This window comes from Zonotrichia albicollis, unplaced genomic scaffold (genome assembly GCF_047830755.1).
Source record: "Zonotrichia albicollis isolate bZonAlb1 unplaced genomic scaffold, bZonAlb1.hap1 Scaffold_150, whole genome shotgun sequence".
Taxonomy (NCBI): Eukaryota; Metazoa; Chordata; class Aves; order Passeriformes; family Passerellidae; genus Zonotrichia; species Zonotrichia albicollis.
Window position 1 is genome coordinate 54,059 of NW_027428364.1, and position 26,574 is coordinate 80,632.

Genomic DNA, 26,574 nt, shown 5'->3' on the forward strand with positions numbered 1-26,574 from the left:
AGATTTTGGCCAGGTGTTTGTTTACTCTGGACCCATAAGATCACAATTTGAACGTTTGTTTCGAGATCCCTGGCTTTTAAATACACAATCTGAAGAAGCAAGTCTGTAAAGGTCAAAGCAAAGGTCCATTCAGCCAAACAGGTAATGTTAATTGTTCAGTGTAAGAAAGGGAAAGGGAAATATGCTATTTCCCAGTTTCCAGCAATCTGCATGATAGAGATTGTCTTGGAGGAGTCAAAATATTCTCTGACTTGGGGAATTCTGTTAAGAATGAAAATCTCACAAATCACAATCTTACTACTGTTTTATCTTGGTGGTGACTCCCTATTTTATGCATTTCAATTTTCTACTGTTTTGGGCTGCATTGAGAATTTCTGCATTAATTTTCCTGGCAAAGAAAAGAGAAGATGATAAATTGTCCTTGGGCAGGCATATGTTGAAAACATTTTATGTCACAGTAGCAGTCACAGCCAGACCCAAAATTTTTGAGCAAAAAGCAATGATAATTTTAGTATTCAGGTTGTGTTGTAATTGGAGCTGATTGAATATCAGTTAACTAACATGATACATTTATGCCACAGAGATTTCAGACTTCTATAAATGTCCCAAGGCATGGCAAAAGGTGTCAAGAAACTTTAAAAAATTACAATAAGGTAATTGTCTTCTGATAAACCAACAGCAGAAAAAGAGAAAAGAAGGAAAGCCCTAAACACAACTGAACCTTGTTGACTCAAAGAAACTAGCATTATTCACTCATGTGGACATTTGTCACCAGCATTGAGATAAAGTTTTAGTTTTGCATAGTTTGTGCCTCCTGCAGATAACTGGGCTGCAGGACACTGAGGATGTCTTTCTAAGGATTCAGCTGCTTGTGTGTGAGCTGAAACGTTTGACATAAAGCAAGCAATGTTGTATGTATTCAAGATGAGAAAATTATGACATGGAATATAGCCTTATCTAAAATGAAGGTTTTCCTTGTTAATCTCTCCTGTCATTTGCCCAAGGTTACTCTAGCATGTCTCCTCTTATAAGGCCTCAGCTGTTAAAGCACACAAAACGTCATTCACAATGTCTTAATAGTTCCTCTTTAAAGAAACCATAAAAATATTTTAATTGTCAGAGTGAATGCTGGTGACAACAGGACTTTCCTTGAATTTTTTGAGCAGGTTTTTCTGTATGTGTGTTTTTATAGGGCTAATTAACAAAAGCTATATTTTTTTGTATCAGGATTGTGTTTTGTTGGTAGTGCAACTTCCCCTGATATTTTTTATCATCAGGCTTGGTTTCATAAATATAGGGGAAACAGTCAGGCTCTAAATATCATTGACTTTCAGTGACACTCTTGAATGTAAAATCTGAATCTTTTATAAAACCTTTCTAAGACAGGCTGATTCTTTATGGCATAACTGGGAGCAATATACTAATGATTGGAGATATGTCAGAGTTTAGGCCAAAACAAAAAAATAGATGAAAAAAAAAACCATAACAGTTTTTCCACCACTCGCAGTTAGTGCCGCTTACCACTTTGGCTAAGTGACTGCTTAGCCAAAACAGAAATTTTCTTGAACAGGTGGGATCCTCAGACGTACACCAGTACTACCGTAGTGCACCAAACCCTGTCTGTGCACGACACAATAAAACTGGATTTCTGCTTTGACAAAAAGTTCTGTGCCAAGCAGCTGCAGTGATCGTGGAAAAAAATGCAGCCACCTTTGAAAGCTATTTCGATTCTTGCTTTATCCTGCAGTTAAACCCATAGAAGCTCACTGGAAATAGTAACAGCTAATGAACTGTAGTCCTTTCAGTATCATGGGGATATATAGCTATGGAGGCCACAAATGGATTTAAAGGTCTTATTAAAATACAGTTCCTTTAGAGAATTCAGTCCCCATTTCTTTTAATAGTTTGACTTTTGAAATATTAAATTTTTGAACTGAACAAGTCTTTTTCAGACTTATTTTGTGATACATATTGTAATAATGTAAACTGCCACTTATTAAATTTCTGACCCCAGACTGCAAGCTAGATATTTACAAATGTTTCTAGTGGCTAACTACAAAACTAGATTTCACTCTTCCAGCAATGAGAAAACATCCTGTCCAGTGCCAAAGACATACTTTGCCTTCACCAAGGTACTTGGCTGAGCATGTGCCTAAGCTGTCTGCATCCCTGAATCTGTTTCCACTCTAGGCTCTGCTGCTGGATGGAAGTGCAAGTGTTTGTCCATTCCCCTCTTGCTGTTGGGGTATGAATTGCTTTGTGAACCTGTCAAGATACCTGTAATCTGTAGCATTTGGTCTAGGTCTGGTACCTAAGTTATTCTCACAAAGTACTTCTAGAGCTGTGCAAGTCCAGATGGGAGCTGTGCAGTACAGCTCCAGGTTGGTTAATGGGAACAGGCCTCCTCACCTCCTAAAGTGATCATGCTTAAATCACACCCTAGCAGGTCTGGTGTAAAGGTGCTTCTTAAAGGTTATGAGTGCAGTGTGGTAAGACAATGAGCTCTCTGGCACTGATCCTCACATTTGGGGCTGTACTCGACAAAATTAGAATCACAGAATAATTTGGGCTGGAAAAGACCTCTTGAGATCATTTTGTCCAACCATCCTGCTCAAAGCAGGACCATGTAGAACAGGTTCTCCAGTCCGTGGATGAAGATTCCACAACCTTTCTGGACAACCTGTTCCAGTTCTTGACCCCTTTCAGAGCAAAAACTCATTTTGTAGTGGTCATGTGGTATTTCATGTCTTAATTTGTGCCAGCCACCTCTTGTCCTGCCAGCTGGACTATGCAGAGCAATCTGCCCCCTCATCTTCATTCTCTCTCATCAGGTACTTATACACATAGATAAAACCCCTTGAGTGTTCCATTTTCAAAGTGAATAGTCCTACCTCTGAGCCTCCCTACACGAGAGACGTTCTAGTTCCTTCATCCATTATCTCTTGGGTCCTGTGCTTGACACTGTTCAGTTAAATCCTTTCTTCTACTGCGGAGCCCAGAACAGGACTGAGCACTCAGGTACAGCCTCACCAGGGCAGAGGAGAGGGAAGGACCACCTCCTTTGACCTGCTGACAGTGCTCTCCTCAATGCAGTCGTGGGTGCTGTTGGCCTTTTTCACCCTGAGAGCACATTGTTCACCTGTGGTCAGCTTGGTCTGCCAGAGCTCAAATGTTCTCCTCAGCAAAGCTGCGTTCCAGCTTCTCAGCTGCCAAAGTGTACTGGTGCCTCCATTGTTCTTCCCAGGAATGATATTATGCAGTTACCTGTGCTGAACTTAATGGGATTTCTCTGTGCCTATTTTTCCAGCCTCTTTAGGTCTGTCTGAGGAGCACCTTTAGGTTTGTCAGTCACTCCTCCCAGCTTTGTGTCCTCTTCAAACTCTGACCCAGTATACCAGATCATTGGTGAAAAGGTTAAACTGTATTGGCCCCAGTACTGAGCCTTGAGATACACATATACAGATACAATGACTTACCTCCAGCTGGATTTCAAGCCACTCTACGGGCCAGCAGCTCAACCCACTTTCCATCCATGTCATTATCCACTTTTCTTACCCTCATTTTTCCAGCTTCTCTGTGGTGGCAGAGATAGAGTGACTTCACTGGAGTCAATTTAAAGAACATCAGCTTCTGTCCTCACTTTTATCTGCCTAGTTAGTGACCTGATTGTAAAAGCCATCAGGTTGGACAAGTGTGTTTTCCCCTCATAAATACATGCTGACAGCTCTTAATAAAGACTTCTTGTCCTTCATGTATTTGAAAATGTGTTTCAGGAAGATTTTCTCCCAATAGCTCCCAGACACTGAGGTGAGGCTCTGTGTCCTGGAGTTCCCCACATTTACAACTCAGCCTTCTTGAAGACAGAAGTGATCTTTGCTTTCTCCCAGGTTCTAGCAGCATGAGATCACCATGACCTTTCAAAGATAATCAAGAGTGGCCTTGTTGTAACAGTTTTGGGTGCATCCCTTCAGGCCCCATGGATTTATGGATGTTAGATAACACATAGCTTAACCTTCTCCTAAGTCAGTTCTCCTCCACTGAGGGTAATGATTCTTTTTTCTGTACTTTTCCTTTGGTCTTAGAGGCCTTGGGTTTCTAAAGGCCCATTTAATTAGTAAAGACTGAGCCTAGGAAGGCTCTAACTTTTCTGTCATTTGTCACCAGTTCCCATGCTCCATTCAGCAGCAGACATGTATTTTCCTTTGTTTTTCTTTTGCAGTTTGTTTACTTGTAAAATCCTTTATTGTTGCTGTTCACATACCTTCCAAGATTTCAGCTCCTGTTAGGAGCAATATGCTCATTGCACATCCATGCAGGCCTCCTGGAAGATTATCCTGCTTTGTTTCATACTTGTCTGGACAGACCTTTCTTGAGTTCCAGGAGGTGATCCTTTCATATCAGCCAGCCCTACTGGAACCTTCTTCTCAACAGGATTTTATCCCATGGCATTCTTCCAGGCAGACCCCTGAAGAGATGGAAGTGGATTTTTGTGTAATCCAAGGCTGTGGTCTTGATTTTTGCCTTCCTAACGCCTTTTAGGATCTGCCCTCAACCACTTTAAAGTCGCTGCAGCCAAGACAGCCTCTGACTTTCATGTTTCCTAACAGTTCTTCCATCTTCTGTAACAATCAGACTTGGCTGAGTACCTTTCCTTCTTGGCTCCTTCATTATGTGTTCCAAGAGGAACACAAGAATTACCATAGATTGCTTGAGTCCTGCTGGACTCTCCTTCAAGAGGCCTTAAGGGTGTTAAGGCTCCCCTTGAGGACCAGAGGCAGTGAAAACTTCTCCTTGCTTGCTGAAGACATTATCTGCATTTTCCTGAGCAGGCAAGCCATAGCACATTCCCACCTTAACAGTGCCTGTGTTGGTCTGCCCACTAATCTTGATGGAGAAGCTCTTCACTGACTCCTGTCCTGCCCTAAGGCAGACCTGTTTGCATTTCAAATGCTCTCACAAAGCAGGTTATTCCCCACATAACCCTGCTTGCCTCTACTTCCTTAAAAGCCTGTATCCCTTCATTGCAGTTCTCTAACTGCAGTCCTTCTGTCAACATTTATAATGTGGTCACTTAGAACAAGTGTTACAGTTTATGATGTGCATGTAACTACATTTAAATGGCATTTTGTGGTATAACCCTAGATGGCAAACTAGCTTGAATCTGACCTGCCAAAATGTTCTCTGCTGTATCTGGTGAGGATCAAACCCCTTCTTCCAAAACCCCTTGAGGCCGGGTAGCTGGCAGCTGCTAGGAGACACAGGCAGGTGGCTCTGGGAAGGAATAACAGAAGGTGTGGCAAGCAAACTCCATGTCCATAAAACCTCTTCAAGTGTAGCTACTTATACATGCTTACTTGTTCAGAAAATACATTTGGATGATATGTCTTGTAGGCAAAGAGGAAAAGATAGGATGGAAATCCAGATTATTAATCAAATCCCAGATAATTTTAAATTATTTAAAACTGAAAATTGCCTTCACTGTAGTATGCCTGACTATGAAAACTAGACTGTGGAAGATCAGGATTACTAGTTTCAGATTATTTTTCCTTTTCTTCATAATATTTTCTTCTAGAATAGAACAAATAATATCTTTCTCTTGTTTATATTTTCTCTCTTCTTGGCTGCTATATGTTCCCCACATTCTCCTCTATAATGTATATATTCATCTGGTCTAGATTTATTCAGGCAGATAGGAATTTAAAGCTCTTACCTTCCATGACCAATTCTGTTACCCAGTGAGTAAAGTTTTGACTAACAACCTGTTTGTCAGAATATGATCCCCAAAAGGCAAGTAGGGGAACTTCCAGTACTCTCTGCAGAGCGAAATGGACACTGCTTTCTTTTTTAAACTTCCTATTGTTAATTCCTGTTGACTGTGATAGACAGAGACATGAGTACAAGGCCTCTCAGCTGTAGACCCAGACACTAATTCAACCAGCCAGCCTCTGCAGGCTTTGGCAGATGGCTCTTTCTTAGTACTGCGTCTTTAATAACCCATTTCCCCTTGTTAGCCAGAGACAAGCTGAAAAAATTACCTTTCAAAACTTTTGATCCAATTGTGCATTTGATGTTTATTGGTTTATTTTTCTTCAAAATTTTACTTAGTCTGGAATGTGCTTAAGGGTACCTATTAAACTTATCATCTGCATACCACATTTGAACTCCACGCAGTGCTTTTTTTCTAACATGGTTATTCCAAGAGAGTTAGCCACAAAGTTTCCAATTTATATTTTACTTGCTTTTCAATGTCATCCACATTTTGAATTGGGTTTTTCTTCTTTTATTTTTTTTCAAGCAGAAGCATGAAACTCTCTTAATGTTTACTTTTAATGCTAGTGGTCTCAAAGGAAAAGGAAAAGCTTGGAGTAGCTTTTAAATTTTCAGAAATTATTAATGATTTGATCATGCAACTGTGTGAATGGCAGAAAAACAAGGTTCTTTGGATAAGCCTTACAGTGGATGCTGGGAATGTATAAGAGGCAGCACATAATTCACAGCAGTGGACCATCTCAATCTAATGCCATACACAGCATTAATTTCTAGGATTGTAGTGAAATTTAACTGCCTGAAGGAATAAAATAAAGTAGGAAAGTTTTAAGAGTTTTCTTTGATCTTGAAAGTGGGAGGAGATGTTTACAAAAGTCTTATACAACGAGGGTATGAGATTATTCTTGATGATGCAATACACCTGAGCACTAAGTTGAAATAGTAGAAAATGTCTCAACTGCCAAATGAATAACTGGCAAAGAAAATCAGGCAGGCCAAGTTGTTATGAGTGGGTGAGCTAAAAGAATAAAGAGCAAGAACACAGAGAATGCTGAAATAGATTGTACTGCAGCTTCAGTGGCTACTGAAATTGATCATCCCAGAAAAATTAAAGCATTCATGTTAATGAGGTGCTACAGCAGGGAATGAAACAATTAACTTTCTTATTGTTGCCTTACTTCAGAATTGAATGATGGATGCCCACTTAGGGAAGGAATCAGTTGGTATTAACCCTGTAATTAATTTGCAAAAGAGAAAAATTTACTCCAGTAAAATCAGGGTGACTCCCTTTTTCAGCTGAATTTGATGACAGAGCAAATTAACTTATTTTTGGCTAGTTATGTATTAAAATAATTTGTTCTCTTTCAAAACTTTTTATCCAATTGTGCATTTGATGTTTATTGATTTATTTTTCTTCAAAATTTTACTTGGTCTGGAATGTATCTTACAAGTCATTTGTGTAGGTCTAGTTATTTAATCTTTTGAAATTTTTTCTGTAACTGTCCTTTGCTAATGACATTAATATATTCTTATTCTGCTTAAGGTTTTCTTTCTTTGAAAGAGGTAGGATATTTTGCTTATTGATTTTCCAGACTTATTTTCAAGGAAGTTAGTGGCTAAGCTTTCTTTGATTTCCAGGTACCAGATGGACCCCATGACATCTGAAGAGTCAGATGTTATCAGCTATTAATGACATACTGGAATAATCTGTTTAAATGATAGTGGCTCCTTTTGCACAGACAATTGTAGGTTTTGAGTGCCTTGTAAATCCAAGCATCTTTGGCCTATACTTTATCAGTTAACATAAGAGTTATGGGGCATATGCAATGAAAATATTCAAATTCTCTTTATATGGGTTGTGTTCCTGGTTTGGAATTATGCTGGACCCAAAACCTGTCAGTCAATGATATCTCTCCTGCAGCCTTCCCTGTATTCCTGTGTTTGAATTTGCATGTGTGTGTGTGCATGTGTGTGCCTACTGATATAACCTAAAATTTCTTGGAAATTGCTGTCACCTGTGAGTGTAAACTCCTGTGTACTCTGGTTCCTTTTCCAGAACAATTTGAAATGGCTTTCTTTTTATGAATCATCTCCTGATATGCACTGAGAATATTGTTGTACACATACGAGCTTTGTAAGTTGGCACAGAGTCAGAAAACACCTTGCATTAGAGGACATAAAGGGCTGCAGTGTGAGGAGTTAAAGTTGCCTTTTCTTCTAATGGCCTATGAAAATGAATTTAGCACAGTAATCATCTTAAGAGAAAAATTTTCTTTGTGATATTAACCTGTCAACTACAGCTGCTTGTTAGTGTCATGATGAATTTTGTCAGATGTGGGGCCTGTGTTTTTCAGCTAACTGCTGGAATATCTCTGTGCTGCAGACAGGAAGTCTGGTTCTGAGTGCATCACCAAGACTGTGCTGCTTGCTACTCCTGATAATGTTTCATTTTGCTGCTTCTTGCAGCCCTTCTGAAGAGGGGCCCTTAGAACTGCATGTGTCTTCCAGTGTTCCTGTGAAATTAATGGGCAGCCAGAATGTTTGGTATTGAAGACATCAGGAGTTAAAGACAGTACAAACTGTGCTGTGGTACACTCAGCATGGAAAGCCAAGACCACATAATTGCCCAGAAATTGTCAGTTCATTGTAACTATTGTATGAACAGGGCTATTAACAAGTAGGGAGGAATGCTTTTCCATTGATAACTTGGCCAGACTCCAGTGTTGTACAAATGTATATACTTTTTCCTTATGTTCACTCAATGGGTTAATAAATTCTCTTTTCCCTTCCTAAGTTGTTATACTGCCAAATGGCTGCTATATTTTCTGTCCCAGAAGAGGCTGCATTTTGCACCTGCACTATGGTTTCTGCTCTAAGTATTCTAATATTTTTCCAAGCTGGTTTACGATATATATTTATATGTATGTAAATGCCATGCAGACTTGCTCAAATGCAGCAATCCAACAAACAAATTTTGTTACTATATGGAAAATGAATCTTCCATGGCAGATGAATTATACTGACACATAATCATGACTCTGCAGCTTTTTATGTCAGTGTTCTCTTTGCCTTGAAGAGTTAGAGAGCTGTTCTAATGAATTTATCAGGCTGATTATTGACTGGAGTAAAACTACCTTTGCTTGGAACAGGCAGCAAGAGTGTTCTGCTCTGTGGCATTTCATAGTTTCTCTTCTGTTCCTCTGAAGCAGCAGCAGCAGAAGTAATCAGTAAAGGGGAGGAGTTTAGATTGCAGTCAAGTAACAGCCTCTGTAAATTTGCTCAAAGTCCAAGGGATCTGGCTTTTGCAGGGCAGGAATTTAAGTCTCTGTACTCTGACTTTGGGAAGAGTTTAATTCAGGTACTTTGCATACTGTTTCACAATATTGGTGTTACAAGATTGGCCTTGTGGTGAAATTGACAATTAAATTGCAGGTTTTAGTGCCATCACACATTTCTTGAAATAGAGCAGCAGAGGGAGCTGTTAGGGATGTTCAAATGCTGCAATGCTTCCTTTGTAACTTGTTGCCTTTAAGCGTTCTCTTCAGGACAGCACATGAATACTTTTGTTGAAGAACTGACAGTGGACCTGCCTGCTGATTTATGTTACTGAAGAGTAACACTGTTAGGGGTATTCCTATTTAAAAAGGAAGTGGTACACCACTTTGCTAAGGAAGCCATATAATCTCAAGATTGTTTTCCTTTCTTCTGCTCCCTCTGATTAGGCAGCAGAAGGGAGGGCAGTATCATGACGATATAGGTACATGATAGTGTAGATTATGCCTAATATTTTGCAGCTATCTACTTATTTATTTGAGGAACAAAGTCCAGCAAAACTAACATTGTTTTCATTGGCCTTTTAGATAGACACTTCCTTGACTAACATACTATGAAAACATTACACATTGGCTTAGCTCAGGATAGATGCTTTTGCAGCAAAGGGCGTCTTTTGCAATTTTTTGTGCTTTGAGGAGGAAGAGTGGACCAGTTTGGTTTACCTAACTTCTCAACTTTGTTAGAGTCTGGTTACTTTTATAGCTATTATAAAATTGGAAAGTTCTTGTTTTACCAGGTTGTTACATTCTTAAGCTGTGTTTGCAATAGAATAGTGTCAATCCTTTTGACAAGGGAGAATGCAATCTTTTTTCCCTCCACATGTATTTTTAAAAAAGAATGAATTATGATTGGGGCCTGTAAAAGAATTTTCAAATGTGCATCAAAATTTCTGTGCGCAATTGCCAAAGGACTTAACAGCTGCTTTGAGTAGAGCAAAATTTCAAAAAACATACAAATACAGGAGGTAAAATTGGTCATGCATCTGGATCATTGAAGGTTTAACTAGGCAGTCATTTTCCTTGCATGTTACAGATAGGAGGACTGTGGGCCAGTTGAGAACTGCTGGTAATGTGGCAGACAAAAGGCCAGGTTGTTCTCTCTGGCTCCTCAACATTGTCTTTCTGTGACCTTATGCATTCTGATTCTTGCCTAGAGAAAATCAGGCAACAAAGACCATGTGTATAATGACTTTTCTTCTGTTTCCTCTCTCACTTGTACCATTGACCTACTCCAGGTCTACTTGCTACTTCAACTTGCCTACATTGTGATGCATATTGAAGTAAGAAGATTCAAGATTTATATGTCAAATGAGATAAGCTTTTTGCCTGTGGCATTCATCTCAGATGTTTAGTTACAGTCTTTTATTCCCACCTAAGTTACTTTCTTTAACTTTTAATCTCTCTTTCTTAATCCATCTCCTTTTTTTTTTTTTCATCATGCAAAGAACAGGTTTTTTTATCAGCAGGATTTAAATTAGAGCCTTCATCATGACATCAGAACATCCATGTTTTAAACCAGCAAATCATTACCTTACTGGTAATCACTGCAAGATGCTCAGCATATATTTCCATGTGATTGTGACCAGCTTTTTGAGAAGATAGGAGTTGTAATTGTGCCTTTGGAGAGTGAGTCATGAGAGGAAGGCCATGACACTCTCTGCAGTTATGGAGGTGGAATATGCAAAGAAATAAGGCAAAAGATCAATGTCATGATTTGCTTTTGTAGCAGTGTGCTGTAGGTCTGCTTGATGATGGGTAGATGAGATCTGGATCCTCGCTCCAGCACAGGAGCAGATCACCTGACAGCAAATTAAGAAAATGTAACAAATGAAGTTGATAGCCATGGAGATTCATGGGTATATGGCCCTTTTCAAAAAGAAAAAGAAAATCCCTCTATTTTATGAAGACTTAAGAAAGACCTTAAGTCCTTCTTAAAACCTTCAGGAACACATTGGGCCAATTGAGTTTTGTAAGTTTTAGAGAGCCCTGCTTTATGTGAGAAGTAGCCTTTCCAGCAAGTCAACCGAAGCAAAAAGATAAAGGAGTATGGGGAGACTGGCACGCCAAGGAAATAGTGGTTGTTCTATTATGCTGCTGTGGTCCACAAGCAGATGTGCTGCTTCAAAGGCTTTATATATCCATGAACAAGGCCAACAAGGAGAACCTCGCCAGCAGGACTTTACCATAAAAAGAAACACAGAATTGTAGGGGGTGACTCTCTTTTAAGGGGCACTGAGTTGTTCTCTGCTGGCCTGAAAGACAGTCACAAGGGTTATCGTGCCTTCCAGGAGCTGGGATCCATGGTGTTGTCAAGGGGGTACCCTGACCTGTCACACATCACTACCCCCCTCACTTTTTCATATGGTACAAATAATGCCACAAGCCAAAAACTAGATGGGATCAAGGAAGACTATTAAGTGCTGACAAGACAGGTGAAAAATACCACAAGTCATCCCCGTGCCCAAGTCATCTCCTTCTCTGTCCTCCATGTTAGAGAAAGCAGGACAGCCAGAGACAGACACATTGTGCAAATCAGTGTCTGGGTTTGTGGCCAAAAGCATGAAGGTGGTTTTGGCTTCTATAACAGTGGATTGTGTTTTTATGATTTTTAGCCTGTTATGGGGGAAGTGGATTCCCCCTGGCTAAAATGGGCAAAAGAATCATTGGCAGCACTCTGGCCAGTCTGGTGAGATAGGCTTTAAACTGAAGGACTTGGGAGGCAGGGTGCAACTGGCAACGATGTGCCATTGCTTCCTCCTGGGAAGCAGGTTATAGCAACCACTGCAGAGTCAGATGTACCTTGGCTGCCCCTGGAGTTAAGGATCCAAGCACAAAACACATCATAGGTGCTTATGGCTGTGGTGAATCCTCTTACACCCCTCCCGGGCAACGTGGCTTCTTGATTCTATTATTTTATGTATAAAAGATATATATACATAAATATATATTAGTGCCTGCATACAAATGGATGCAGCATGAAAAATAAATAACCACTCAAAATATATGTGTACGCAGGGCCATGATCTCATTGCAGTTGTTGAGACATGGTGAGATTGCACACATGGCTGGAATATTGCCATGGATAGGTATGATGGGAATCTGCATTTTAGTAAGGACAGGTCAGAGATGTGAGGTGTTAGAGTTGCTCTTTATGTGAGAGAGTAACTGGAATGTATCAAGCTTTACCCAGCTGTGAGTTTATGGGTAAGAATTGAGGGATAGGTACAATTTGGGTGGCACTCTTGTGGGTGTTCACTGTAGGCTACATGGTCAGGAGAAGGAAGTTGATGAGGCACAGGGTCTGGTTCTCCTGGGGGACTCCAGCCACCCTGGTATTTGCTGGAGGGGCTACACAGCCCAGCACACACAGTCCAGGAAGTTCTTTGATGCAAGTGGTGGAGGAGCCAGCGAGGAAAGGTGTGTTGCTGGACCTTTTATTAACAAACAAGGAGGTACCATTTGAAAACTTAAAGGCTGGGGGCAGCCAATCCTAACAATTCTGTGATCTCTCACCAGAACATTTGGGGCAGCTTTTCTGCACGTGTACATCATCCCTTGGTACAAAAGTGGCATGTATGGCCCACACTCCTGAGGGTACAGGAACAGTCATATTCACAATGCTTGTTACCATGCCTATCTAAGCCCCACTGTATTATTTCCCAATTACATATGTAATTCTGAGCTAAAGGAACTTTGCTGTGTGACTGAAACATTTAAAAGCTGCTTGCAGATTCTTGGAACATATTGGGGAACTCTAGACTTTCAAATGTCAACCTAACCAAAATGATCCTTTTGTTATTTTCTTCCATTATGGCAGCACACAGGGGCTCATCCTACATATGAATCAAGGCTGCCATTTCACTCATTTGGAAATACTTCTTGCAGAAAGATTCAGATAGCTCAAAAATTTCAGTAACATCTTTGTCTTTTAATAACTGTAACTGAGCAGTCTGGTTTGGTAGGTTTACATTCTGTCTCTTTACAGTGTCACATTGCTGGTAGCAATACAGTCAGTCTTTTAACTGGGTTAGAAGGGGAAGGGGATAAGGCCAGGCTCTCTAGAGATGAGGGTGACATACCAGAGTTGGTGCAATGGACAGCCCAGCTGAAGTGCACCTACACCAGTGCACAAGGGTAACAAACAGGAGAAGCTGGAAACCGTTGTGCTGCAGAAAAGCTATGATGTGTTTGCCATCATGGAAACTTGGTGGAATGACTGCCATGGCTGGAGTGCTGCAGTAGATGCCTATAAATTCTTCAGAAGGGAGATGGGCAAAGCAGCAAAGGGGTTGGGGTAGCACTGTACCTTAAGGAGTGTTCTGATTGTATTGACAGTGATGATGATGAAGATGACATAGTTGAGTGCCTGTGGGTGAAGATCAGGACAAAGATCAGCAGGGTGGGTTGGTTAAACCACCCAACCAGGATGAACAGGCTGATGAGACATTCTGCAAGCACTGGCAGAAGTCTCACAGTCTCCAGACCTAGTACTTGTGGGCAACTTCAACTTGCCAAGTGTCCGCTGGAAATACAACACAACAGAGAGAAAGCAGTCTGGAAGGTTTCTGAAGTGTGTGGAAGACATCTTCCTTACACAACTGGTAAATGAGCCTACTAGAGGAGGTGCTCTGCTGGACTCATTGACTGTGAACAGAGAAGGACTGGTGGGTGATATGGTGGTCAGTGGCTATCTTGGGCATAGTAACCATGAAATGTTAGTTTTCAATACTGGGTGAAGTAAGGAGGAACACCAGCAGAACTTTCACCTTGGTCTTCCAGCAGGCAGACTTTGGCATGTCTAGGAGATTGTTTGACAGGAGTCTATTGGGACTCAGCCCTGAGGAGCAAAGGAGTCCAGGAAGGATGGGTGTGTTTTAGAAAGGAATTGTTAAATATTCAGAAGCAGGCTATCCTCACATATAGAAAGACAGGTTGTCAGGAATAAGACTGACCTGGTTAAACAGAGAACTTTGGCTGAAACTTAGGGAAAAAAAGAAATCTATTGTCTCTGGAAGTAGGACGAGGTAACTTCACAGGACTGTCAGGATGCAGTAAGACCATGGATGGAGAAGATAGAAGGGCCAAGTTCTAGCTCAGCTAGAGCTTGATTTGGTCTTCAGTTAAGGACAATGAAAAAACTTCCTATAAATGCATTGGCAGCAAAAGGAGGGCCAGTCTCCAAAAGGACAGTCTCCATCACTTGTTGAGTACAGAGGGTAATGTAGTGACAAAGAATGAGGAAAATGGTACTTAATGCCTTTTTTGTCTCAGTCTTTAATATCAAGATCAGATGTCCTCAGGATATGTAGCCCCCAGAGCTAGAAGTTAGGGACAGGGAGCTGAGTGAAGCCCAAATAATCCAGGAGGAAGTGGTTGGTGACCTGCTATGCCAGTTAGACACAAGCCTATGGCACCTGATGGGATCCACCCCATAGTAATGATGGAAGAACTTGCGAAACCCCTCTCAATCATCTACCAGCAGTCTTGGTTAACTGAAGAAGTTCCAGCTGGAGGTGGGGATTGGTTGCTCCTGATGTGCCTGCAGTGAGAGGACAAAAGGAAATTGCCTTAAGCTGAGACAAGAGAATTCAGATCAGTAACTGGAAAAAATATTTTCTCTGCCACGTGGTCAGGCACTGGAATAGGTTGTCTGGGGTAGGTGATGGAGTTGCCATCCCTGGAAATGTTCAAGAGGCACCTGGGTCTGGTGCTGGTGATGTGGTTTAGTGTTTAGGGACTAAAGTCATAGTTCTGGGTGGACAGTTGGACTTGCAGGTCTCTTTCAACTTTGATGATTCTAAGGCAAAGACTGCTGTGGCTGAGATGAAGGACAGACAACAGGCTTCTTAGCAAATCAAATGAATCTAAATATAAGTTAGTCCAGTCCCAAGAGACACTTGTAATTACTCTGTTCTGTGGCTGATATATTTATAACTGTAGAGTTGCAGTGGGAGCAAAACATGAGGCCAAATTCTGACCTCAGAATATAAATCTAGAATAGTTTTGCTCTGATTTTTTTTTCAATTTTGATGACATTACTTGGAGTTCATTCTATTGTGATTGAGGTCAGAATCTGTTTTCTTTTATTTAATTTTGAGCACAAAGAGCAGCAGGGTGTATGTTCAAACTAGGGCTGCTGGCACCTTGATATGAGTATTGGTACCTTGAGGCTGACCAGATTTGAGCCTCTTCTTTGTGCCAGGTTCAGATAGACAGACTGACAGGCTCTCCAAGATTGAGGAGTGTAGGTAGCTCACCAAAAAGTTATCAGTTGCTTTCAGTGATACTAGCAGATGCTTTTTAACTCTTTAGGACACTGTGTCAGTTTGTAAATCAGTTTTGCTGGAATGTGAAAGAAATCAGAGAGCCACTACCAATTCTCCTGTGCCCAAATGATATATTTGTGATAGCAGCAATGTTTCACTGTTTATTTAAGAGTTAATGAATCATATACAACTCCATAAAATAGGAGAGATTCTGCAACAGCAAGTGAAACTATGCAATTGGTCTGAAACCTTGATTCATGTGAGGAGCAGGAGGAAACACTGCAAGTTTATTATGAAATCCTTGGCTGTTGTATACTAACTATTTTTAAAGATATGTTGTTTACATGTCCTCAAATTGACAGTGTAATGCATCTAAAGAACTGTCAGGTGAACATCCTCTCTTGCAGCAGAAACAGTGCTCTGCCGCTCTTGTAGTTACTGCCTGTAACTGTGAAGGAGCATGGCCTGAAAAGAAATTAAAGATTGATTAGCTTGGTTTATTCAGATTGTTTTAGTCAGTTAATACAGAAGTACAAATGTCTTCATTACAGCAACATTCTTCAGTAACAATTATGTGTCAGCCCTTGCAAGATGAAACTAATTATTCTCCATTTTGGAACATATTTGTTCTGGATTACAAAATACAGTGCTTTCAAGAATTAATCTCTCAGTTCAGCAAGCCAACTTGCAGTGAAAAGTGTCAGTTATTCCCCTTCCTCCTTTTTAAAGACTGGATATTTTCTTGGGTATATTTTTTAATTTCTGGTATAGGTATATTTTACAGAAATGCAAAGCAGGTTGCTGCTATAATAATTCCTGAATTTAGCCATGCTCTGATGGCTGGAATGTGAATGTGATCCCCCTTGTTAATGAGCAACTACTTGGAGTTTCTAATATGTTTTTGATAGATTATGTTTATTTTGCCCTTGGAAATAACAACAATTGTTATAATCCAGGTGCTTGGGTAACTGTGTGGAGTTGTGATTTAAACATTGCCAAGACATCTGTACATACTGTCATTTCTGTAATTTAACCATGTCTCAGTTCATGTCTTGAGCATTCAAGCCTTCTCCTTAACCGTCCATAATAGCTTTAGCATTTAAATGAATGGATTTGACAACAAAAAGCAAACATTTCTTAAGAAGATAAAGCAGCTGTGCTTTGATAGATGCAACTATTTTCTGATCCTTGGTTTGTACATCAGGAATAAGAAAAGCAGCACTGCATGTCTACAAGCTACTTAAAATTATTTCAGAAGGATTTTGAAATATCTGGTGAACCCAGTACAGGCCAAAAAAACCCAAGATATTTCCCAACATTATCTGTACCTCAGTAATGGCAAATGTAAAAGCAGTTCAAGGATACTTCTGCAGGCTGATGTGTTTCCCTGCTCACATGCTGATGGACATACCAATGTTAATATCCACAGTGGGTATATCCTGGGACCTCCTTGGCCAGGGATTCCAAAAAAAGATGCATGTTTATGTCGATCAGATGCAGACTGGTTACAGCACAGCTGAAAATTTATGTCATCTGTAATCAAAAGTTTTGGTATGGAAATTCTCTCTGTATGTCCTCACATCACCCTCAGTGAAACTGGGCAATTTGTCTGTCAATTCACCACTCTTATGAGTGCTGAGCAACATTTAACAGGGGACTGAAATTTGAAAACTAGAAAGTTTGCAAAAGTGTTAGTTTAGTACCTCCACCTTCTTTCTGCCAATAATAAACGTTTTTCTTGTTCAGAGCATGAAATTGGCATTTAGGCAGTATGGAAATGCTTGGTTGTGAGGGTTCTTCTAAGTTTTTAAGAAGAAATAGCTGCATTTATGTGGTTCAAATCCAACTAAAGCATGAATTAGATAACTAAAAAATCAGGAAACTGTGCAACAAAGCAGAGTAGCAGTAAAGTTCCAAGCATGGCACTAAAGTCATTATGTCTGAGAGACAATCATAAAAGGAGATAAAACTTTAGGATTTTGGGGATAGCTTAGCAGCACATAACTCCATGCAAGATCAGTCTTTAATGGAGAGCAGTTCTGAAGAAATTATTTGTGCCTCATTATTGATGCTTGATAGTTTATTAGCAAATAGTGCTTTTGCATCTGCTTTGGAATCTCCAGGTACAAAGTAGGGTAACTTGAAGAAAGAGCCATGTATCTCTTGAAGAGATTTTCTATTAAAGGAGCAATCAGATTGGTACATGTAACTGAGAGGAAGTTGAAAGCAAAAAGGTCCTTCTGCCAGTTATTTCAAATTTGTTGTTAAATTTGATGCTGTGAAATGCCACTGTTGAGAAACATGAGCAGGAACTGTGTTACTTCTAAGTGCTCTGTATGCCTCACTTTGGGGAACAGTTACTGCATGGTGTAAATCCATTGATGTTAATAGTTAGATGTGCACTGCAGTGAAAATCACCCATGTTACAATACTGGATGGATTCACCAAATTATATATAGGAAATAAATAACTTGTTCCTGTCAGCCTCAATCCATTAAAGTTGTTTATTCATTTGGCTATCTTTGGTGCTAGCTCTGAAAGAAATGCATGCATAAAGCAATATTCTGGATTGGAAGGGAGGCCTAGGAAGTCATAACCTGGTTTGCAGTTACAATCTCACACTTGGCTGTAAGGTTTTTGTCTTGAGATTGACAAGATGGCTATGACAACATTGCCTTCTCTATTCACAGGTGTTCCCTTTCCAAAGAACTTTCTCCAGATCTGCAAGAAGATACTCTGTCGGCTTTTTCGGGTGTTCGTTCATGTCTACATCCATCACTTTGACCGTATCATCCTTATGGGGGCTGAGGCCCACGTCAACACCTGCTACAAGCATTTTTATTATTTTGTGACAGAGCTCAACCTCATAGACCGCAAAGAACTAGAGCCTTTGGTAAGTGTGGGGTCTGGGCAAAAGCTCTAGGAAATTTTCCTTCTCCCTTTACCAAGACTTTCTCATCCTTGTTGCAGTAAGTTTCCGCTAGGAACAAGGTTTTTTCATCCAACATAGACAATTTAAAGGGATTAACTCTGCCTTTCTGCATTCTTTCTGCTGCAGTATTTGTGCAATCCTCAGTAGGCCCTGTAGAAAGAAAAAAATGTAATGTATGTTGTGTGGAAAAATATAAGGTGGAAAATCCTGGCATTTGAAAATAGAAGTTCATTTGTCTTCTGCTTCCTCCTGTACTATATACTTAGTATATAATTTTATTCAGTCTGTTTTCACTGGTCAGTAACAGCATGGCACTAAGTCATAGCAGTCGCTTAATTGCGTGTAAAGGGAACAGTTATCTATATAAAGGTGAATTGTGAGGTTATTTAAGTCCTTAAGTAGGTGTTTGTGAAGGTATTGAGTGTGTTAGATCCAGAGCACACTCTGAATCTAAGTGAGATAGATAAAGTGAGACAGAGGTTCACATAATTAGCAGTGTAACAAAACCAGACACTTCCTTGTGGACTGAAATAGATTAAAATTAAAATCATTGTTCCCAGAAGCAAGGACCCAGAAATGGAAATGTTTTTGCTGTTGCTTGCAAATGCAAATAAAAAAAAAAAATATAAGCAGAGAAGGAGAAGTAAGGAACAATTCAGAAAGCAGTTCAAATCCTCACTGTGGGTGTCTAGCCAACTTTAAAAGGGATTGGGGAGACATTTCCCCATAGGTTAGAGTTTGGACTATACTGTATCATACAGCCTATTAGGAAGTTCTGGAATCACTGGCTTGTTTTTTTGGGTTTTTTTTTTTTTTTGGAGGTTTTTTGTTGTTTTGTTTTTTTTTTTTTTTTTTTTTTTTTTGCACAGAATCACAGGACAGCTGAGGTTTTTTTCTATACAGGAGAATTAATATGCTATATAAATATGTCCTAAGGGGTAGAAGGCAGCCCTGCTAAAGGGAGTTTTTCTGCCAGAGTAGTGATGCTAGGTTATCCTGTAGCTATTAAATACTGAAGTTAAATCATAAGCAAGATACAAATCAGAATATCTCAGAGATAGGAATAGAGGTGATCTTAAGTTTATTACAAGAGCTTTAGAATACAGAGAGGACAAAAATGGTTGAATGCTGCAGTTAGTGGGTATCAAAACCCCTGCACAAAGTTGACAGATAGGGACAGAGTGGTGCAAGAGGTTACTAAGCCCAGCAACAGAGCAAGATGGGAATGTGCTTTAGTTGTTTTGTATTCCTCCCTTCACAAAATTATCCTTGGAATCATTGTATGATTATTAACTTTGCTGAGATTCACAATCTCCAAGATAAAATTTTCACCTGCTTCCCTCTTCCTGTCCTTGAGTTGCATGGGTGTGAGCAGTGTGGAAATGCAGAAAAAAACCCATGCCTGTATTTTTCTCTTCAGCTGAGCAAGGAGAAGGGAGGGAATTGCCAAACAAATCAGGCATTACAAATAGTCTTGGGTAGTTGAGGACAACCTGTGGACTGCTGGGTTCACCATGACAGGAAATGAGCCTGCATTATTTCCCTTAATTAGAAAATGGGCCAAGAGATAATTAAATAAACAGACTGCCACATGCTTTAATAAATGGGCAGACAACTGATTTATCAACATAACTTTAAGAAGGGAGAATAATTGGGGAAGTTGGCAGTAGATGAATCATAATATTAGTCTGAAGGACTTATGCTCTATGTTTAAAATAGATTTTATCAGACTTTTGCAACCCAGTGGAGCAGTCATAAAACCAAATGAAGAAATAATTCAAAGAGAATTCTCCCTCCCATGTGGGAGTTGCATAACTCGTCCTTTCTGCAGTCAAAGAGATGGTTATAGTTTAAAATGTTACATGTCATTTTCCCAAACCCATCAGCAGGTCAATTTACAAGATTCTTGAGTCTTTCATAGAGTTGTTTTATATGGGGAGAAAAGAGGAAACTGACATAGTCACTGACCCCACAGGGCATCCTGAAGAAAAAACTCATGTCCAGCTAGTTTATTTAGAGAAAAAGATGTCTGAAAGCATATGATTTCTTCTGTGCAGCTAACAGACAGACAAGGCAGCACCATGAGAGCTCTCAGACCTTTAAAGTGTGCATCCATGGGGAGGCTATGGGGGGCTATTCGTAGCTTTAAGATGTATTATTTGTTTTGTGTTGTTTTCCTGTGTGGGTAGCTTTATTTCCCGCTGTCACTAGTTCACCTTAATTCACTTCTGAGCCTCATCCAATGGCCAAAATACCATAGGAATGGGAGTGCCTATTACCTCCATCCCACCCTCACCCTTTGTAGGTGACAACTTGTCAAAATTCAGACACAGCAACTAAATATACTTTTTAGTGAGAATCTGTACACAGCCGTCTCAGCACATAAATTTGTTGTTCAAACATTAGTACAGCTATGCCAAGTATTGCCCCGCTACTTCTTTCCTGGGATCCCTTTTCTCTGACAATGTATTCTACAGTATGTAGGACTTCAGAAATATACCATATAACTTTATAAACACATCATGAGTAAAAACAATCTTGGTTCATTGAATTTATTTAATTTACTGCGAGTTAACAAAACTTTTGATTACTGATCTGTGTATTGAGGAGAAAAAAGGGAATTGTCCTGGGTTGACTGTATGATGCTTTTATCCCCAATTGTCTCATTCTGTTTATGTTGAATAATAATAAGTTTTGTACCTTTAAGAGTGTTCCAGAGAGTGAAGGGGGGGAGAGAAGAAGCGCGCAGTTTGTTTTCAGACACTGCACTCACTCCTCCACATTCCTGCTCCTGACTGTGTTGTCTGTGGATGAACAGATAGCGGGACAGAGAGCTCTTCTTTTGCTTTTTAGTTAGTTTTTAGCTAGCTGAGGCAAAGAAGTTCCCTGGACTGTTTTTTTCCTTTTCTTTGGACCTCTTGAAACTGCTCTGGACTGAACACCCAGCCCAGCACCGGCAGCTGCAGCTGTGGCCCCACCGGGCCAGGCCTGGCCTGCGACAATTCCAGCACCAGAGGGACTGATGAGAGACTGAGTGAGCTGAGCTTCAACCTGGGGTTTTCTCAGTTTGTCATCTCTTTTAGAGTGGCAAGGGGTCTCATTGTTTGATATTGTTTTGATCTTATTGTTTAATAAACAGGGGTTTTTTTCCCACCTTTCTCCAAGGAGGTATTTTTTCCTCCCGGACCACTTGGGGGGAGGGGCCGATTGGATCTGCTTTTCCCACTGGAGCTCCTTTGGAGGATTCGCCTCCAAATTTGCTCTAAACCTGTACAGGAATTAAACAAAACAGTTGGCAAAGAAACACCTTTCTTCCCTGGGCTCTAATTCAGTATAAAACTTCTTCCTGCTTGCAGGTCTCCACTCACCTTGAGTTTGCTAGGTTACATTCAGATACTCCTAATCCCTTCTGGGAGGCGAGGAGCAATGCAGGAGACTGGGGAGGTCTCTGTTGCTTCTTGATTCTTACTTGTGTTCTCCACCCCAATGTGGGTTTCCTGTGGGACACAGTCCCTCCACAGTGTCCCTGCTCTGCTGTGCTGGGACCCACAGTCCCTTCAGGGCTGTGTCTGCTCTGGCACATGGCCCTTCCTTCCAAAAATACGTCTCCAACCACATCCCAACAGTGCCACCATTTGTCTTCTCCTCTTAACAGTTGCTACTTTCTTAAATATCTGAGCAAAGGAACCATGTGCTTGTTTGGCAGAAATTTTGGCACACGATGGGTTTATTGCAGTGGCGTCAGGGGCAGATGGCAGTAGCCGGCTGGCACAGGGCAGTACATGACCTCCTGCCACCACAACCCACCCTGCTAGCCCCTGCCACCAAAACCCTCCCAGTAAGGCTCAGTACAAAGCAACCTCTTGTAAGTAAGTTCATATGGGATCTCTTGGTTAAAGACTTACTTTCTGTTTCCAATTTTATTTTAGGCTTTTTGCCTATCTCTGGGTAATAGGTCTCTTCATCAGTCTTCTTATGTGACATATAAAAATATCTAGCATTTGACAGAAGTCTTATGAGCCTGAATTTAACAGTATTTGCAAAGTACTCTGGTGCCACAAAATAAGAGTTGTACCAAGAGAAGAGCTTGTTCCTAATTCTACATCCTACCTTCAGATCTAGCAAACTAGATCCTTGCCACATACAAAAGAAATGGGAAGACCAAAGCTTTCTGTTTGGTGTTTGCTGATTTGCTTTGCTGTTTCTATAGGAGTTACACTGGTGGAAATGGGAAGGGAGCAAGCTTTTCCCGGCTGGGCACTGATGGGTCCATCTGTCAGAGGACGGGAAGAGCATTTTCAGCCACAGTCTTGCCAAGCTGGTGAAGAGGTTTTTAAACTAAGGGTGCCAGTTGGAGGGGAACCTCAGTCCATCACACTCCTACTAGTTTGATAGCAGTACAAATCAGTTAGTTTCCCAGCTGATTCCTAAATAACTGGAAACTATTAATGGTAGCAAAATTTTCTTCAGAGATCAGGGTAATAGATAGCAGAATACAATAATCTGCGTCACTTATTCTTCTCAAGCTGTTTTTTTTAATAAATCATATCCTATGAAAACACTGAGCTTTTTCTCAAAGTAATTTTATAAACATTTTTTCATAAGAGCAGAAAGGAACAATTACATTTGAATGACAAAAAGTAGAGAAATATATTGCTTATATGCACTATTCTGCTTACTTTTGAAATGTTGGTTTCATTTAGATGCAGAGACTATCAGCCACAGTAGCAACTGGCTGGAATTGTGTCTGTAAGTGATGACTGTCAATGGAGCTGAGTGTATAAAAATGGTGAAGTTGGTAATTGCCTCTGTGAGTATGGACTTCCTCTGCAGGATAAACAAGGAAATTAGGATTTTCTTGCCTCATTATTCTCACTGTAAAAGCTTCCATTGGCTATGTGGTATGATTGGTTTCTGAAAACATTTTCATCTGGTATTTGGAGCTGCCTAAAACATGACATGGAAGTCAAGATATCAAAGCAAGAAGCCTCTGTTTTCACATAAGTTCCACCAAGTCTTCTGTCTATTTCAGGATGTGCCATTAATAGTAAAGTAGTCATATAGTACTCAGGTAAACACTTGAGAATTTCTGTTTTGTGCTTTTTGTTTTTCTAGGGTTACAGACCTCATAAATATCAGTCCCTCAGCTCTGTAAGTCTTGTTACTCTGCCTCTGTGCATGAGGCCAGAGTAGTTATTGGTATATGTCTAATTTATGTCTTTTCACTAAAAAATTAGCAGCTTTGTTGCATCTTTATCTATACCACAAAAGAATGTTTGCTCATCAGGCAATTCATTGCCAGAAATGCTGTAAATGTAGTAAAAATACTATAAACCTAACTCTTCTGGCACTAATTTCATTCAGAACTCAGAGTGGAAAACTTAGCTGTAGCAGGTTTAGAAAAACATGGCAAAAACATTGGCATTTTGACAAAGGTGTCTCAGATGAAACACAGCTGTGTGAAACAGGTTGATTAGAAGAGACTTTTTATGCAGACAAAATTTTCAAGCATATATTTTAAAATAAAAGTATTCCTATTTTAATTCACTGGATTTTTTCCCAAAATATCTGTTTGTCCACTTAGCTATGTTTTTATGTTGATGCTGAAAATTAGAATTTAAACTTTCCAGTCCATATTCTTTGTATATCCACTTATAAACTTCATGAAAGCAGTGAATGCATCCACAAATCAGTAGAGTCTGAAATACAAATTATTTGCCAATCAGAAGAGGACAATTTGAGATCAAGAGTACAGGAGAACTCATCTCATTATAGTTACTGTGTTCTTGTTGTCACTGTCCTTTATAGCTACCTAGTTTTACTTTCATACTGCTGCTCATTGCCATCAAAGTACAGCCCTTCAGGTCTTTTCAAGGTGTCCTGTGTTACTGCACTTAGAAAAAGCAAGACAACAGTAATATTAAGACACTCTTTTAAAGATACCTCCAGCTGTTTATCCTTCCAGACTTCCCAGTGTGTTTGTGAGTGCTGCCAGGATGGCTTAAGCTTTGGGCAGGTTACCTGTAACTTTTAGTCTTGTTCAGACTTGTTCAGTCACTGCTGTTAACTAGAAAATAGGGGTTCATTTTTTCTTTCAGAAGTGCAAGAAAACCAACTAACCAACCAACCAACTCAAACAACCTAGTATTTCCTGCCCCCAGTCTAGTTACAGTGTTAATATCTAATAGGATTTTCTTTACATTGTACAAGCAGTGAGAATTTCTAAAAAATTGATCTGATCACTAACTAAAGAAACCAGTTATAGGTAAATGTCATCTTTTCCACATCCTGCGGGAAATTAGAAGGCAATTGAGAATTTTAGGATTAAATATTGCTGCAAAACAGAATTCTCAACGCTGGTGCTCGAAGAAAGCAGAGAATTAAGGTGCACTGGATTTTCTGAATATATAATTTCTGGCACATTTTTAGTGACTATTTCTATTGCATCAGCTGCTTTGCTTGTACTTTACTGAAGACAGAAGGACTTTCCTAGTGAGATTTTGGTTAACTGTTTAAAAAGTGCCTATGATCTCCTTTCTTTAACAGCACTTAACAGCTCCCTTCAATAGTCTAGCTAGTCATAAGGTAAATGTAAAGGCAGTATACAGAAGAAATTTCAGAAAAGCTACTTTACTTAAGTATGGGTTTTCTTAATTTGACCAGTACTTGTTGAGTGACTCTATTAGTTTGATTGCGTGTTGGATTGAACTGTTAATATTCTCTCTAAACCTTCAAGAACCAGAAAACTGAGAAACAAGTCCACTTTTTCTAATTGTCCAGGGAAAAAAAAATCTCATGTCACATGACTTAGAAGTTCTGCAAAAGAAAAAAGAAATGAGGAAAGATGTATTTATTGTCCCATGTAATCAGATCTGTTAGTGTATAAAATAATCTATGCAAAATACCTACTATATGCAACAAAATTGTAGTTCATAGTAGAGAACTAACATGTCTCCTGATTAATGTTATGCAAAAATTTTATGCGAAATATAGTGTAGTGTTTGCTTATTCACTCTGCATCATTTCAGTGTAAAAAGTAACACATTTCAAGTCCATTTAATATGGTAAAGTAGACTAAACCCAACTTTTATTTTATTGTTACAGAAGACAAAAACATGCAGAAGGTGAAAATACCTCCTTGGAATATGACAATTTTAAGCAAGTCAGTCATCCAAATGCATGTACTTTGTATCTAGCTGGGTCTAGCTCTACTCACAGGAGTATTTGGCAGGGTAATTTCCTGATCTTGTTCCTGCTTGCAGTCAGTTGATAAAATATCTTTGTTATCAGTGATAAAGGGTTACATTTGCAGACAGGAGTATTATCTGTGTCCTGCAAACATCACCAAACAAATTCAGGAGGAACCAAATAGGATTACTGTCAGCCTGTCATTAGGTTCAAAATAACTACCCTGAAGCCAAAGAGATTGTCTGAGAGATTAATTTAATGCTGTGCATTATGAAAATTGAGACTCATTCAAGTGGAAGACATTGTGAAACCTAACAAAGGAAATAACTGAATGATCAATATATCCACTGGACAGCAATTACCAGTCTGTTGGGGATTTTTTCAGTCAGGATACAGAGAGAGCAGTAATGGAAGAAGTGGAGGAATTTCTTTTTTAATAACTTTGGAGAACAATTTCTAAATTAATATTCAGGGTACAAGGTTCTAACTAAAACTTCCATTTAAAAAAAAAGTTTTGTAGATTAATTTATTGTTACAATTCTGTTGTCAGTCTTCCCATCCTGATCAATCAGCTATCTGAATACAGATTAGTTGTGCAGCACAGGAACACAGACGTCGTGATCCAGTGCTATTCCATTGTAAACAGCTTCTTTTGTCATCAGGACACAAAGAACTTTGTCCACAGGTTAGTTATTTGTTAACTGTTGAGAGGTTTGGGAAGAAAGCAGCAATAAAAAGCAGCAGATGTCATAGACATTTGTGCTTTGATGAACTGATCTTTCTCTTTTTCATCTGCTTATTCTACAGTTGTGATTTGAACTACAGAAAGACTCTGAACTGGCTGCACTGGTGCCTCTCTCTGTGCATATACCATTCCCTGTGGCTGTGGCTTGCATTTCTGTCCATGAGAGTAGGGAGGAGAAATGTGTGTTCCAAGGATGTTTGTGTTTGCCAGCAGAGCCTCAGGTCAGGTTGGATTGGACTGTTATGAGTCCATAAACTGGGAGGCCTGTTTGTGTATTGCCTTTCTGCCCAGCACTGCCTCACAGGATGGTTGAGTAGACTGTAAGTTCCTTACCTGTGAGACTGC

At 39.8% G+C, this 26,574-nt stretch overlaps 1 protein-coding gene across 2 annotated transcripts in view; it reads left to right on the forward strand.

Moving 5' to 3' along the window:
- LOC102064703 (MOB kinase activator 3B) overlaps positions 1 to 26,574 on the forward strand; it is an 87,593-nt gene that overhangs the window by 50,391 nt on the left and 10,628 nt on the right. For both annotated transcript variants that reach the window (XM_074533915.1, XM_074533916.1), the window contains exon 4: positions 18,055 to 18,257. In XM_074533915.1, the coding sequence (XP_074390016.1) occupies positions 18,055 to 18,257 (203 nt within the window). The remainder of the gene's footprint in view (positions 1 to 18,054; positions 18,258 to 26,574) is intronic.